This window comes from Sapajus apella, unplaced genomic scaffold (assembly GCF_009761245.1).
Source record: "Sapajus apella isolate SASKATOON/1434 unplaced genomic scaffold, GSC_monkey_1.0 scaffold180, whole genome shotgun sequence".
Lineage (NCBI taxonomy): Eukaryota > Metazoa > Chordata > Mammalia > Primates > Cebidae > Sapajus > Sapajus apella.
In genome coordinates this window covers 711610-728699 of record NW_022437120.1, presented here as the reverse complement: position 1 = coordinate 728699, position 17090 = coordinate 711610, and the positions used below count along the sequence as shown (strand labels likewise).

The following is a 17090-nucleotide window of genomic DNA, read 5'->3' as shown; positions in this document are numbered from 1 at the left end:
CCTCTTTTTTGCTCCAGGTCACACGTCGTGGCGCGGCGCTCTCGGGGAGCCTGTGGAGCGACCCTGTGTCCCTCCCTGACCCCTGGAGGAGTCCCCAAGGTCACAGCCACCACCTCCATCCCATACTTCCCATCTCTTCATGGCTAACGCATAACTGTCACAATTAACAGCAGCCCCGCACTCTGAAGAGCTGCTGGAGGTGAGCTCTACTCAAGAAGAGGGAGGCAAGACAGGGACTTCCCCCGTCGTCCTTTCTTCCTCGGTGTCTTCTGCTGAGGAATATTTATAGGTGGGTGAGAAGGGCAGCGGGAGGGCGTGAAGGCAAAAGACAAGCTTTTTTTCTCGTAGGAACTCAAGTCTTCCGTTCTGGCTGTGTCTTCGGAGGCATTTCCCGAGTACCTAGAGGGGAGCGACTTCCGGCTGCGACAGCGTCTTCCGAGTTTTGAGATCGGCTGCTTCCGCCCGGAGTTGCTGTGAGCTCCAGCAGCAAGTAGCCACTTCCGCCAGGAGTCCCTAGCGGCCAGGGCGTGGAAGTGGGTCCCGACGCGGCATCCTCCTTCTTCCCTCTGCCTGCCTACGCGGGACCGGGTACCAGCGGCAGTGGCGGTCCTTGGGCCTGTGGAAAGGTGTTCACTGTGGCCGAGTCCTGGGCCTGGCGGACCGGGCGGTGCGAGAGAGGCGCCCGGGCCTAGCCCAGCCCCAGCTGCTGTCCCCCGCGGCCGGTGCCAGCGGCTGCAGGCCTCGCCGCGCCCACCCTTTCTGGGGCGGGCCCAACCTCTTCGCCCGGCCAGCCCCGCCCCACGGCCCAGCCCCGCGCCGGGTAGTTCCGCTTCTCTCCCTGCGGCGGGGTAACCGCCTCGCACCTCCCGGGCTCGGTTCCCTGGCTCCGGCCGCGGGGAGAGCATGGAGTTTGCGGAGCTGATTAAGACCCCGCGGGTGGACAATGTGGTGCTGCACCGGCCTTTCTACCCGGCAGTCGAGGGCACCCTGTGCCTGACGGGCCACCACCTCATCCTGTCCTCCCGGCAGGACAACACGGAGGAGCTGTGGCTCCTCCATTCAAACATCGACGCCATCGACAAGCGGTGAGTGCCGGTCCCACCCCAACTCCGCAGGGGACCGGGCGGTCCCCTGTGGGCGCCCCGGGGAACACTTCCTGGCGTTTTCAGCCCATCCTGCCGCCCAGCTGGCAGGCACAATGAGCCAGCCCTCTGTGGCCTAGAATCAGGAATTGAGTTTTACCAAGCAGAAAGCCGTCCAGGTGGAAGACCCGGTTTCCATTAAACCTGGATGGAGTTCTCAGATGATCGTTTCTGGTTCTTAACACCATTTGGGTGGATTTTCGGCATTGTTTTTATAAATTTCTTTTTCTTGCCCTGTCGTATTCCTTGAATCGGTATGGTCAATTGCTGTTCATGAAGTTGTGGCTGGATGTGATTTAGGTAAAGCCTTTACCATTTTTGAGGAAAACGCAACCGATTACAAAGCTATGAGTGTCTACGTACCCCAAAACCATTTTTGTATTGCTGAAAAATATTCAGTTTATCATGTTTCTTCTGGGTCATCAATTTTATTCTCACTAAGGGAGATTCTGATGTATTCCCTTCATCTTTACCCAGTTCTGTTTGCTGAAAGAACAGGGCTGGCTCTCAATGAAAGGCAGGGGCCAATTAACCTCCTTATCCTTTTTGCACTCCAGGCTTTATCTTTCCAAGGGAGTTCCTCGAAGTAAAAAAGTTGTACTTTCATCTGTTGACAAAATTCCCATCTCCCTAGTGGCTTCTCTCTAGTCAGGAGAGGGCAAACTGATTATCCAGTTTACACTGAAGGATAAATGAATGATAACAATGTTTCTGTTGCTTCACAGGAGAATTTGGGTATTAGGAAGATTCCTAGAGAGGGTATGCCTTAAAATAATAATTTCTTTTCTTCTTCTTCTTTTTTTCCTGAAGCGTAGTCTAGCTCTGTTGCCCGGGCTGGAGTGCAGTGGCATAATCTTGGCCCACTGCAACCTGCGCCTCCTGGTTTCCAGCAATTGTCCTGCCTCAGCCTCCAGAGTAGCTGCAGTTACAGGTGCACGCCACCACGCCTGGCTAAATTTTGTATTTTTTAGTAGAGATGGGGTTTCACCATATTGGCCAGGCTGGTCTGGAACACTCGGCCTTGTGATCCGCCTGCGTCGGCCTGAAGTCTTAAGTGGGCCAGGCACGGTGGCTCATGCCTGTAATCCCAGCACTTTGGGAGACCAAGGCTGGCAGATCACTGGAGGTCAGGAGTTAGAGACCAACTTGGACAAAATGATGAAACCCCATGTCTACTAAAAATACCAAAAATTAGCCAGGCATGGTGGGGGCGCCTGTAATCTCAGCTACTCAGGAGGCTGAGGCAGAAAAATCGATTGAACCTCGGAGGTGGAGGTTGCAGTGAGCTGAGATTCCGCCACTTCACTTCAACCTGGGCAACAAAAGCGAAATTCCATCTAAAAAAAAAAAAGGTCTTGAGTGGACTCTCATTGAAAATCTAAACCCCTTGGTCATTCATGACATTCTGTGTCCTGGCCCTAAACTGCTTTCCAACTTTATTTCTTGCCATTTCTTTTAATGAGCCCTTCTTGCCCTTCCTTCCATGAACCCCTTTTTTACCAGCCAGTCCTCACCATTTACTGGTGCTTGTGTATGTCCTGTATTCTGTCATCTGTGCATTTTATTGACTTCTTCCTTCTGCGGGAATGCCTTGCTTCTCCCAAGTTTGTTAAACATTCGCCAAATGCCTTTATGTTCTGGACATTTTGTGAGGCCTTTAGAACACTGAGATGAATAAAATATATTACAGCTCTTATCTTTCAGGAGTTCACAGGCAATGAGCTTGTTACCCGTCTAATGAGTATTCGGTTTAACTGTTTCGTCCTCCACCTCCTTCACAGATTCTTCTGTTAATTCCACAACTGGAATTCATTTTTATCTCCTTTGAAACTTCTAACTGTGACTTGGGCATACAGCTACATAGGAAATAAAAGGATTGACCACTGAGTGGTCAGCAATGCCATTGAATAAAAATTAGTAGTCTCTCCATGACCGTCAACTGTCTTTTGTTTCTGATTTACCGTTTATGATGGTTACTGTTCATTCATTCGTTTCCACCTGTTTACCTTGCATTTACAAGGTGCTGGGCCTTGTAGTGCATGAAGAAGAAGGCAGATGAGATGTGAACCTTTGACTTTGTTAGAAGAGAATGATTAACTGTACACACATTTATCCTTTTCCTGGGAAGCAGTGTGGTGTAGTGGAAAGCGCATTGGGGAGGGATCTGATCAGAGTTTGTTAAATTTATGCTTTAAAGAAATCTTGACGTCCATTTGTTTTCCATGTGCACTGTCTGAGCTGTACGGCTACAGTGGTAGCTAAGACAAGGTGCTTAGGTACTGGCCGGGGAGATGGACAATCCAGTAAGTGCAGACATAAATAAGTATGATGATGTCAGGTCATAAGTGCCAGGAAGGAAAATAATAGAAGATCAGAGGATAGAGAGCACCAGGAAGCAGTGTCTTTAGAAAGGATTTCAGAGAAGACAGGTGACGACGTCTGACTAGAGACCGGAATGAAATGAGGATGCTAGAAATAAGAGTATCTGGAGGAAGAGCTTTCCAGCCGGAGGGAACAGTGAATGCAAGGACTTGAGATGGTGAACATGCTTGGTGTGTGCAGAGAAGAACAAAGAGGCCAGTGTGGCTGCAGGGCAGGAAATAGAGGGTAGGGGAAGTCTGTGGTAGAGACGTTGGGTGGAGGGATAAGCAGTGGCTAGACCCTGGAGAGCCTGCAGGCCATTGTAGTGGTTTCAGTGGGAGCCCTTGAAGAGGTAAAAGCTAGGAAGCAACAGCTGATAGATGTTTTAGAAGATGTTCTGGCTGCTGGCAGAAAATATACTGTACAGGGGCAAGAGTGTAAGCAGCAGGCCCAGTTAGAGTAGAGTGGTTCACATAAAAGGCGATGGTGGGCTGGGCGTGGTGGCTCATGCCTGTAATCCCAGCACTTTGAGAGGCTGAGGCAGGCAGATCACCTGAGTTCAGGAGTTCAAGATCAGCCTGGCCAATATGGTGAAACCTTATCTCTACGAAAAATACAAAAAATAGCTGGGCGTGGTGGTGCACGCCTGTAATCCCAGTTACCCAGGAGACAGCAGCAGGAAAATTGCTTGAGCCCGGAAGGCAGAGGTTGCAGTGAGCCGAGATCATGCCACTGCACTCCAGCCTGGGTGACAGAGCCAGACTCCATCTTTAAAAAAAAAAAAAAAAAAAAGCAGTAGTGTAGTCACAAGGAATCTGATTTGGGATGTGTTTTTGAAGGTTGAGCTGCCTTGCCTTGCCTTGCTGGTGAATTGTAAATGAGGTGAGAGAGAAAGTCATTAAGGATGACTCCTTCAGTTCTGCCTCTTACTAAATAAGTGCCTTTGGACAAGCTACTCAACCTCTCTGAACCTTGTAGAAAGTTGTGTTGAATAATGCTTTACAAGTCTGTGGAATACTTTCATATACATTGCTAACATCATTTTATTTGAGCCTTTCAACATACAAGGTTGTACACAAGTTTTACAGTTATACCTGGTTTTTTTAATGGACCTCAGAAAATTGAGTTAATTCTACTCAGTTGATGATTCATCATTTTCATGATTGAGTCCTTAAAAGGTTTCCTCTGTTTTTTATTTTCTTCATCCATAATTTTCACTCCCATTTCCTGTCTTATCCACAATCCCCGTAGGCAACCATGTTAGTTGTGTATGGGTGTGTGCACACATGCGTGTATGTGTGAGTTTAATTTGCCTAACAGGGAGTATGTTGTAGATCTTGTTCTGCTCCTATGTTGATTCAGTACTTTTTCAAGGTCTCTTATTGCTGTGTGTACAACCATTTCACTGCTTCTGACAGTAGCATAGAATTCCAAAGTATCTAAAAAGCTTACTTAACAGATCTTTTAGGTAACCTCCAACTCTGCTATCACAAACAACTCTGTTAAACATATTCATGTCCCCTTATGTAGTCTTGTGCCATAATTCCTCTGAGACTGCACCTAGGATGGGATTCAGCCATAAAGGAGGTGCATAACTCATTTGACAAACTAATTGCTTTCCAGAATGATGATTGCAGATTGCCTTCCCATTATGGTGCAGGAAAGGTACCTCTTCTCCACTTTCTTACCAACATTTGGTATTGTCTTTCTAATTTTTCCAGTCTGAAGATTGTGAAATAGTTATTGTTTTATTTTCATTTGAATTTTACTAATTATTAGTGAGTTTAATTATATATGCTTGTGAGCAATATACTTAATTTTTTTTTTCCTTTCTGTGAATGGCCTAATTTCTGTGGTCTTCTTATACACATTGGGTTTATTGTCTTTCTCATGTTGATTTGCGGGTTACTTGTGTACTCTGTGGGTACTCATTCTTCATTTAGGCGTTATGAGTGTCTTCTCCTAGTTTGTCATTCATCTGTTATTTTATCTGTGATGTCCTTTGTTGAACAGAAGTCTTTAATTTTAATGCAAAACTTTCCAATGTTTTGCTTTATGGTGTATGGTCTGTCTTAAGAACTTCTTCCCCGCCCCAAATCACCAGGATGTTCTCCTACGCTTTCTTCCATAGTAGCTTCATAGTTTTACTGTTCATTTTTAGATCTTTAATTCATTTGGATTCTATCTTTGTTTCAAGTATGGTAGGAACCTATTTTTCTCCGTAGAGCAAGGAAGCCAGTTTTCTTAATCCCATCACCTGACATCCCAGCCTTGGCTGATTTACGTCAAGTTATCCTTATGTACGGGTCTATTTCTGAGCTCTGTCATAATCTGTTGGTTCATTAATCTGTTCTTTAGTTGTCATCATATTTTCTTCTATGGCTTTGTGATATATCCAAAAATCAAATGGTGCTAGTTGCCCTGCTTTCCTTTTTTTTTTTTTTTAAAGTTGGCAACACTGTTTTGACCCTTATGTTTCCATGCAGTTTTGGAAAACTTGCTATATTCATGGGATTTTTAAAAGTCTTTAATAATAATTAAAGATTCATAGGCCGTTGCGAAAAATTGTGCATGGAGGTTTTGGAATCTTCCACCCAGCTTCCCCTAATGGTGACATGCTTTATGACTGTAGTATTATCAAAATTAGGACACTGACATTGGTGCAGGGCTGCTCACTAGACCACAGACTTTATACAGGTTTCGTAGGATTTTTAAAAAATGAATTGTTTTGGATTTATAGATTAATTGGAGTCAAATTGACATGGTACATTATTTCGATCCTCCTTTAAGCCCCTTAATGGAGCTTTAAGATTGTGTATATGCTGGGTGCTGTACTAGGACCTGGGGATGTAGAAATTAATCAAACATGGCTTCTACCTGAAAATAACTAAGAGCCATTATAAGAAATAAACATACAAGCTAGAAAGTTTAATAAAGTATTTTAAATGCTCTGATAGGCGCATATACAGGGCATGGATGGGACAATAAGGAGAAAATGATAGAATAGAACTGAATCTGACAATTGATGTGAATCATAGGAATTCTGTGGAGGGAGCTCTTATGCTTTTAAAATATATTTTTCATGGCCTACTGTTTTATAAGTAATAGTAATTGATTAGAAACGTTGAATAAATGGAGAATACTTTGTAGTTTAAAGCATATTTGTTCTGATATAAGGTAACAATTATTTTTAACTCCTCTAGTCATTCACTATACTTTATAGCAACTAAGTAAAACCTGGCAGACTAACAAAACAAAATTCACTTTACAAAATGAGCTTACAAGAGTAGATGATGTGAAAATTTTCAAAAGAATAACCATATGTCTTGTACATTTTTTTTTTCATTTTTTTAACTGATAATTTGGTTATGTGTCTTTCACTTCCAGCTCAGGCAGAGTGACAGTGATTTTTGAAACAGCTTTATTGAAGTACAGTCGACATATAACACTAAACATATTTGAAGTGTAAACTTTGATGTGTTTTGATGTATGTGCACATGCTGATACTGTCGCCATAGGTTCAAGATAATGAATTTATCACCCCCAAAAGTTTACTGGTGCCCTTTTGTAATCCCTTCCTTCTTTCCCAAGTAGTCACAGTTGAGTTTGCATTATCTAGAAATTTATGTTGATACAACGGAAAGCATGCAGTACTCTTTTGAGATTTGTTCATGTTGCATATATTAATAGTTTATTCTTATTTGCTGAGTACTAGTCCACTGTGTAGTACTCCATAGTTCATTTATTCACCTGGTGATGGAAATGTGGGTTGTTTCCAGTTTGAGGCCGTTAAATACAGCTGTTTTTCACATTCTTATGCAAGTCTTTGTATGAACATGTGGTTTATTTTCTCTTGGGTGGCAAGCCATTTACTTGCCAGTGGAATGGCTGGATCAGATATCGGTATATGTTTTACTTTTTTTTTTTTTTTTTTTTTGAGATGGAGTTTCGCTCTTGTTACCCAGGCTGGAGTGCAATGGCGTGATCTCGGCTCACCGCACCCTCCGCCTCCTGGGTTCAGGCAATTCTCCTGCCTCAGCCTCCTGAGTAGCTGGGATTACAGGCACGCGCCACCATGCCCAGCTAATTTTTTGTAGTTTTTAGTAGAGACGGGGTTTCACCATGTTGACCAGGATGGTCTCGATCTCTTGACCTCGTGATCCACCCGCCTCGGCCTCCCAAAGTGCCGGGATTACAGGCGTGAGCCACCGCGCCCGGCCTATGTTTTACTTTTTAAGAAGCTGCCCAAACTGTTTTCCAAAGTGCTTTTATTTACAGTTTTATATTCCTATGAGCAGTGTGTGAGAGTTCTAGTTCCTCCACATTCTTGTCCTCACCTGCTATGGTCTGTCTTTTCTTTTACATTTTAGCCATTCCAATAGATGTTAAGTGATATCTTATTGTGGTTTAACTTTGCATTTCCCTGATGGGTGTAGGGCATCTTTTCATGTGCGTATATGCCATCCGTATGTCTTTTTTTTTTTTTTTTTTTGCTAAGTGACCGTTCCTGTGTTTTGCCCATTTGTAATGAATAATTTGCTTTCTTATTGAGTTTTGAGAGTGTATGTTTGTATATACATACAGTCATGTGATTTATTATATATATGATGGTAGTCCCATAAGATTGTAATGGACCTGAAAAGCTTCTCTTGCCCAGTGACATTGTGTTTGTGGTGATGTTGGTATAAAAAAACCTGGGGTGTCGGTCGTTTATGTATGCTGTATTGTATGTACAGTACAGCACATACAATTGCATACATCAAATAATATTTATAAATGACCATAAACAACTTTGTTACTGGTTTATGTATTTACTACATTATACTTTTTATTGTTATTTTAGAGTGTACTCCTTTTAGGTCTTGAAGAATGTTGACTGTAAAACAGACTCAGACAAGTCCATCGAGAATTATCCAGAAGGCATTGTCATCATGGGAGATGACAGCTCCGTGCATGTTGTTAATATTTCCTCTGAAGACTTCCCAGTGGGACAAGATGTGGAGGTGGAAGACAGTGATATTGATGGTCCTGACCCTGTTTAGGCCTAGGCTAATGTGTGTGTTTGTGTCTAAGGTTTTAACAAGAAAGTTTACCAAACAAACTTTTTTAATTGAAAAAAGCTTATGGAATGAGGATATAAAGAAGGAAAATATTTTTGTACAGCTGTATAGTGTGTTTGTATTTTTTTTTTTTTTTTTTTTTTTTTTTGAGGCAGAGTTTCACTCTTGTTACCCAGGCTGGAGTGCACTGGCGCGATCTCGGCTCACCGCAACCTCCGCCTCCCGGGTTCAGGCAATTCTCCTGCCTCAGCCTCCTGAGTAGCTGGGATTACAGGCACGTGCCACCATGCCCAGCTAATGTTTTGTATTTTTAGTAGAGACGGGGTTTCACCATGTTGACCAGGATGGTCTCGATCTCTTGACCTCGTGATCCACCCGCCTAGGCCTCCCAAAGTGCTGGGATTATAGGCTTGAGCCACCGGGCCCGGCGTAGTGTGTTTGTATTTTCAGCCTAGTGTCATTACAAAAGAGACAAAAAGTTAGAGATTAAAAAGTTTATAAAGTAAAAAAGTTACAGTAAGGTAAGATTAATTTATTGTTGAAGGAAGAAACATTTTAGCAATAAATGTAGTGTAGCCTGTTGATGAATTCCTCAACAGCCCACAGGAATGCCCAGTGGCTTAACCTTTTCATGCTCTTTAACCCTGTCCTTCAAGCAGATGCTTTACATTTTGAAGATGTCCAATTTGTCAGTTTGTTCTTCTAGAGATTGGGATTTTAGTGTCTTATCTAAGAAACCATTTTCTCACCTAAGGTCACAATATTTTCTCTCAGGTTTTCTTCTAGCAGTTTTATAACTTTAGGTTTTACATTTAGGTAAACAATCCCATTTTGAGTTAGTTTTTGTATATGGTTCATGATAGAGATTCAAATTCTTAAAAAAAAAAAAAAAGACTATCCAATTGTTCCAGCACCATTTGTTAAAAAGACTGACCTGTCTTCAGTGAATTGTCTTTCTGTCTTTGTTCACGTGTAAGTGGATCTGTTTCTGGACTCTTTTTTTTTTCTGTTCAGTTGATCTGTTTATCATCATGTAATTATCACATTGTCTTAATTACTATAATTTTATAGTAAGCCTTGAAATTATGTAGTGTTAACCATCCAACTTTGTTCTTACTCAAAGTTGTTTTGGCTGTTTGAAGACATTTGCATTTCTCTATGAATTTTATAAACACTTTTTGAGTTTCTACATAAAAGTCTGCTGTGATTTTGTTTGGAATTACATTGTATTACTAGGTGAATTTGGGAGAGAATTGACAATAAAAAGAAAATTCTGGGTACATTACATAATCATGATCTGCAAGTAAAGACAGTTTTACTTCTTCCTTTTCAATCTATTTTTATTCTTTTTACCTTACTGCACTAGCTATAACTTTCAGTTCAATGGTGAATAGATGTGGTGAGAGTGAACATCTTTGTGTTATTTATGATTTTAGAGAGAAATAATTCAGTCCTTCACCATTAAGTGTGCTATTTAGGGTTTTTTTTCTTGTTGTTTTTTGTAAATGCCTCTATCAGGTTGCGGAAGTTCCCTTCTGTTCCAAGTTTGCTGAGAAATTTTTGGTTTTTCATGTTTTTAAATCAGAAATGGATGTTAGATTTTGTCAAATATATTACTTTTTATAAATTGATACATAGTGTGTATCACTTGGAAGTAAATGAAATCTGAAATGAACTATTTTCCGATGCTCCAGAAATATCTCTCTACAAGCACTTAATACATTAATTACAGATCTTTTTCCTATTCTTTAAAATAAGGCCCCAAATAATCTCCATCAAAACAATTAGCCTAATGTGAATTGCTTTATATATTTGAAATTAAAAAAAAAACGTATATATAGTAAGTAACGTATGGCTCTCGTTTTAATGATGTAGCCTTGCTTCTTCTTTAATTAGACTAATTGAGAAGAAAGTTAATATAGATGATAACTACAACTACATCCTCTTTTCAAATAAATAATAATATATTTAAAGTTAGTAACATATGTGTTCCTAAACGTGATTTTCAATTTCTTTCAGATTTGTGGGATCGCTGGGTACCATCATCATAAAATGTAAAGATTTTCGAATTATTCAGTTGGATATTCCTGGAATGGAGGAATGCCTGAATATAGCCAGTTCCATTGAGGTAAGTATTTTGGAAGCAAAATGTAATGAAACATAATTTCATCGTTTATGTATAGCTCTTACATTTCCTCATTAGATATTTTAGTCATGTTCTCTGACTCAAATACTGAAGACTGATAGGAAAAGCCTCACCCTGGCTCATTGTTATATGAGTGTAATCGGGCTTTCTTAACTTCCAGCAGTGTCTGGTGTTACTCATTTTATATGAGTAGCCCCAGTTCCATGAATTGCTTGGAATTCCATGGAATTGCATTTCCAGTGGCTTCATGGAATTTCCATGAGTTCATATTGGTTAAATAACAGATACCGTTTCACTTGAGTGTATGAGTTCTCATTTGGAGAAACCATCAGAAGATTTAGTGAAGAGATTCTTGGGAGAAATTTTAAAGTTTTGCTTGATGTTTCATGTTCACTATACAAATCTTGGTACTTTTTCTGTGCCTAAGACTGTAAACTTTTTTTTCTTTCCTTTACTTGAGGTTTGCTCGAGTAAAATCTTATATGAAATTCTAAACCAATGAAGTAGATATAGTTAGAATTGCTTTTGGTCAGCTGGGTTCGGTGGCTGACTCCTGTAATCCCAGCACTTTAGGAGGCCGAGGCGGGCAGATCACCTGAGGTCAGAAGTTCAAGACCAACCTGGCAAACATGATGAAACCCTGTTTCTACTAAAAATATAAAAAATTATCCAGACGTGGTGGCTCATGCCTGTAATCCCAGCTACTTGGGACGCTGAGGCAGGAGAATCGCTTGAACCCAGGAAGCAGAGGTTGCCGTGAGCTGAGATCACACCATGGCACTCCAGCTTGGGCAACAAGAGCAAAACCCTGTCTCAAAAAAAAAAAAAAAGAATTGCTTTTGGTGACATTACATTGAGTAGGTATGGATTTGGAGACCTAGAAGCCCTTATTGACTTGACTATTCCTACCTGCCCTCTCAGGAATTCCTTAGAGACACTGCAAACCACTAGTGAGTTAACCAGTGCACTGTTCACTTCTCTGCCAGGTTAGCTGCTAGAAGTGAAATTGTTTCTTCTTGAATATACTAGTATATCTTTTGTAATTAATGCAATCCTAAAAATTTGAATAGAAATGTTAATAAATTACAATATGATTATTGTATATTATTATCACATATATACATTATTACATGTATTAATATGTTATTGAATCATAGTAGTTTGACTCTTCATTTTACCACTTGGTAGCTTGTGAACATTGGTAAAATACTTAATATCGCTCTGATTTGTTTTATACTTTATATAAAACAAGGATAATAATACCTATCTTTTAGGGCTGTTGTAAGAATTTTATTAGTTGATGTGTGTAGAATGCTTAGTATAATACTTGGTAAATAGCAGCTACCATTTGAGGGTCCTCTGTCATTACTTAGTATAATTTTATGGTGACACTTTTTTAAAAAACTGTGGTTAAAAAACACCTAACGTAAGATTTACAATCTTAATCATTTTGAAGTGTACAGTTTAGTAGGGTATAATAACTTTATTCACATTGTTGTGCAATAGATCTCCAGGACTTTTTCATCTTGCAAAACTGAAACTCTGTGTTAAACAACACATTTACCCCTCTCTTCAGCCCCTGATAACTCCCATTCTACTTTCTGTTTCTCTAAATTTGATTACTTTAGATATCTCATATAAGTAGAATCAGAGTATTTGTCTTTTTGTGACTTGTTTTTTTCATTTAGCATAATATCCTCACAGTTCATATGTGTTGTAATTTCAGCCTTTTTAAGGCTGAGTAATCTACTGTTATGGATCTATCTGGTGAGACTTTAAAAAAGTTCTTTCTTTTCCTTTTCCATATATATAAACTGCACTTTAGGTTCTGGGGTACATGTGCAGAACATGAAGGATTGTTGCATAGGTATATACATGGCAATGTGGTTTGCTGCCTCCATCCCTGTCACCTATATCTGGCATTTCTCCTCATATTATCCCTCCCCAACTCCCTACATCGTGCTGTCCCTCCCTAGTCCCCCCAACAGACCCCAGTGTGTGATGCCCCCCTCCGTGTCCATGTGTTCTCATTGTTCAACACCCACTTGTGAGTGAGAACATGTGTTGTTTGATTTTCTGTTCTTCTGTCAGTTTGCTGAGAATGATGGTTTCCAGATTCATACATATCCATATAAAGGACATGGACTTATCATTTTTCATGGCTGCATCGTATTCCATGGTGTATATGTGCCATATTTTCCTTGTCCAGTCTATCATTGAAGGACATTTGGGTTGGTTCCAGGTCTTTCCTATTGTAAACATTGCCACAATGAACATACGTGTTCATGTGTCTTTATAATAGAACAATTTATAATCCTTTGGATATATGCCCAGTAACGGGATTGCTGGGTCAAATGCAATTTCTATTTCTAGGTCCTTGAGGAATCGTCACACTGTCTTCCATAATGGTTGAACTAATTTACACTCCCACCAACAGTGTAAAAGTGTTCCTGTTTCTCCACAACCTCCCCAGCATCTGTTGTCTCCTGATTTTTTAATGATTGCCATTCTAACTGGAGTGAGATGGTATCTCAGTATGGTTTTGATTTGCATTTCTCTAATGACCAGTGATGATGAGCATTTTTTCATGTTCATTGGCCTCATATGTCTTTTTTTGAAATGTGTCTGTTCATGTCCTTCGCTCACTTTTGAATGGGTTTGTTTTTTTCTTGTAAATCTGTTTTAGTTCTTTGTAGATTCTAGATATTAGCCCTTTTGTCAGATGGGTAGATTGCAAAAATTTTTTCCCATTCTGTTGGTTACCGGTTCACTCTAATGATTGTTTCTTTTGCTGTACAGAAATTCTGGAATTTAATTAGATCCCATTTGTCTATTTTGGCTTTTGTCGCCAATGCTTTTGGTGTTTTAGTCATGAAATCCTTGCCTATGCATATGTCCTGGATGGTTTTACCTAGGTTTTCTTCTAGGGTTTTTATGGTGTTAGGTCTTATGTGTAAGTCTTTAATCTCTCTGGAGTTAATTTTAATGTAAGGTGTCAGGAAGGGGTCCAGTTTCTGCTTTCTGCACATGGCTAGCCAGTTTTCCCAACACCATTTATTAAACAGGGAATCCTTTCCCCATTGCTTGTTTTTGTAAGGTTTGTCAAAGATCAGATGGTTGTAGATGTGTGGCATTTCCTTCGAGGCCTCTGTTCTGTGTCATTGGTCTATATTTCTGTTTTGGTTCGAGTCCCATGCTGCTTTGATTGCTGTAGCCTTGTAGCATAGTTTGAAGTCAGGTAGCGTGATGCCTCCAGCTTTGTTCATTTTGCTTAGAATTGACTTGGCTATGTGGGCTCTCTTTTGCTTCCGTATGAAGTTTAAGGTGTTTTTTCCTGTTCGGTGAAGAAGGTCATTGGTAGCTTGATGGGGATAGCGTTGAATCTATAAATTACTTTGGGCAGTATGGCCATTTTCACGATATTGATCCTTCCTAACCAGGAGCATGGGATGTTTCTCCATCTGTTTATGTCCTCTCTTATTTCCTTGAGCAGTGGTTTGTAGTCCTCCTTGAAGACAACCTTTACATCCTTTGTTAGTTGTATTCCTAGGTATTTCATTCTCTTTGTTGCAGTTGTGGATGGCAGTTCTTTCTTGATTTGACACTATTTAAGTCTGTTGTTGGTGTATAGGAATGCTTGTGGTTTCTGCACATTGATTTTGTATCCTAAGACTTTGCTGAAGTTGCTTATGAGTTTCTGGAGATTTTGGGCTAGGACGATGGGGTCTTCTAAATATACAGTCATGTCATCTGCAAATTGACTTCCTCCTTTCCTAATTGAATACTCTTTATTTCTTTTTCTTGCCTGATTGTTCTGGCCAGAACTTCTAATACTATATTGAGTAAGTGGTGACAGAGGGCATCCTTGTCTAGTGCCAGATTTCAAATGGAATGCTTCCAGTTTTTGCCTATTCAGTATGATATAGGCTGTGGGTTTGTTGTAAATAGCTTTTAATATTTTGAGATACGTTCTGTCAATACCTAGTTTATTGAGAGTTTTAGCATAAAGTGCTGTTGAATTTTGTCTAAGGCCTTCTCTGTATCTATTGAGATGATCATGTGGTTTTTGTCTTTGGTTCTGTTTATGTGGTGGACTACATTTATAGACTTGCATATGTTGAACCAGCCTTGTGTCCCCGGGATGAAGCCTACTTGATCATGATGGTTAAGCTTTTTGATGTGCTGTTGCAGTCGGTTTGCCAGTATTTTATTGAAGATTTTTGTATCTATGTTCATCATGGATATTGGTGTGAAGTTTTCTTTTTTTGTTGAGTCCATGCCAGGTTTTGGTATGAGGATGATGTTGATCTCATAAAATGATTTGGGAAGGATTCCCTCTTCTTGGATTGTTTGGAATAGTTTCAGAAGGAATGGTACCAGCTCCTCTTTGTATGTCTGGTAGAATTCACCTGTGAATCCATCTGGTCCTGGGCCTTTTTTGGTTGGTAGGCTATTAATTGCTGCCTCAATTTCAACCCTTGTTATTGGTCTCTTCAGCGTTTTGACTTCTTCCTGGTTTAGGCTTGGGAGGGTGCAAGTGTCCAGGAATTTATCCATTTCTTTCAGGTTTACTGGTTTATGTGCATAGTGTTATTAGTAGTAATCTCTGATGGTGGTTGTGTTTCTGTGGAATCTGTGGTGATATCCCCTGTATCGTTTTTTATTGCATCTATTTGATTATTCTCTTTTCTTTTTTATTAATCTGGCTAGTAGTCTATTTTGTTGATCTTTTCAAAAAACCAACTCCTAGATTGATTTTTTTGAAGAGTTTTTTGTGTCTCTGTCTCCTTCAGTTCTGCTCTGATCTTAGTTGATTCTTGTCTTCTGCTAGCTTTTGAGTTTTTTTGATCTTGCTTCTCTGGCTCTTTCAATGTTGATGATAGGGTGTTGATTTTAGATCTTTCGTTGCTTCTCATGTGGGTATTTATTGCTATAAACTTCCCTCCAGACACTGCTTTAAATGTGTCCCAGAGATTCTGATATGTTGTGTCTTTGTTCTCGTTGGTTTTGAAGAACATCTTTATTTCTGTGTTCATTTTATTGTTTATCCAGTCAACATTCAAGAGCCTGTGTTCAGTTTCCATGAAGTTGTGCGGTTCTGAGTTAGTTTCTTAATCCTGAGCTCTAATTTGATTGCACAGTGGTCTGAGAGACTGTTATGATTTCTGTTCTTTTGCATTTGCTAAGGAGTGATTTACTTCCAATTATGTGGTCAGTTTTAGAGTAGGTGTGATGTGGTGCTGAGAAGAATGTATATTCTGTGGATTTGGAGTGGAGAGTTCTATATGTCTATTAGGTTTGCTTGGTCCAGATGTGAGTTCAAGTCCTGGATATCCTAGTTAATTTTCTGTCTGTTTGGTATGTCTAATATTGACAGTGGAGTGTTAAGGTCTCCCACTAGTATTGTGTGGGAGTCTGTCTCTTTGTAGGTCATTAAGAACTTGCTTTATGTATCTGGGTGCTCCTGTATTGGGTGCGCATATATTTAGGATCGTTAGCTCTTCTTGTTGCATTGATGCTTTTACCATTATGTAATGCCCTTCTTTGACTCTTGATCTTTGTTGGTTTAAAGTCTATTTTATCAGAGACTAGGATTGCAACTCCTGCTTTTTTTTTGCTCTCCATTTGCTTGAAAAGTCTGCCTCCATCCCTTTATTTTTAGCCTGTGTGTATTCTTGCACGTGAGATGGGTTTCCTGGATACAGCACAACGATGGATTTTGACTTTTTATCCAATTTGCCAGCCTATGTCTTTTGATGGGAGCATTTAGCCCATTTACATTTAAGGTTAATATTATGTGTGAATTTGATCCTGCCATTTTGATGCTAGCTGGTTGTTTTGCCCATTAGTTAATGCGGTTTCTTCATTGTGTCAATAGTCTTTACCATTTGGTACGTTATTGGAGTGGCTGGTACTGGTTGTTCCTTTCTTTAGTGCTTCTTTCAGGAGCTCTTGTAAGGCAGGCCTGGTGGTGATGGAATCTCTCAGCAATTGCTTGTTGGAAAAGGATTTTATTTCTCCTTCGCTGATGAAGTTTCATTTGGCTGGATATGAAATTCTAGGTTGAAAGTTCTTTTCTTTAAGGATGTTAAATATTGGCCCCAACTCTCTTCTGGCTTGTAGGGTTTCTGCTGAGAGATCCGCTGTGAGTCTGATGGGCTTCCCCTTGTGGGTAACCTGACCTTTCTCTCTGGCTGCCTTTAGCATTTTTTCCTTCATTTCAACCCTGGTGAATCTGACGATTACGTGCCTTGGGATTGCTCTTCTTGAGGAATATCTTTGTGGTGTTCTCTGTATTTCCTGGACTTGAATATTGGCCTCCTTTGCTAGGTTGGGAAAGTTCTTCTGGATAATATCCTGAAGAGTGTTTTCCAACTTGGA

At 40.3% G+C, this 17090-nt stretch overlaps 1 protein-coding gene across 2 annotated transcripts in view; it reads left to right on the top strand.

Moving 5' to 3' along the window:
• The first annotated feature begins 374 nt into the window (after positions 1–374).
• The window catches only part of MTMR9 (myotubularin related protein 9), a 48062-nt gene continuing 31346 nt past the window's right edge, over positions 375–17090 (top strand). For both annotated transcript variants that reach the window (XM_032268384.1, XM_032268385.1), the window contains exons 1-2: positions 375–1085; positions 10583–10691. In XM_032268384.1, the coding sequence (XP_032124275.1) occupies positions 904–1085; positions 10583–10691 (291 nt within the window). In that variant the 5' untranslated portion in view covers positions 375–903. The remainder of the gene's footprint in view (positions 1086–10582; positions 10692–17090) is intronic.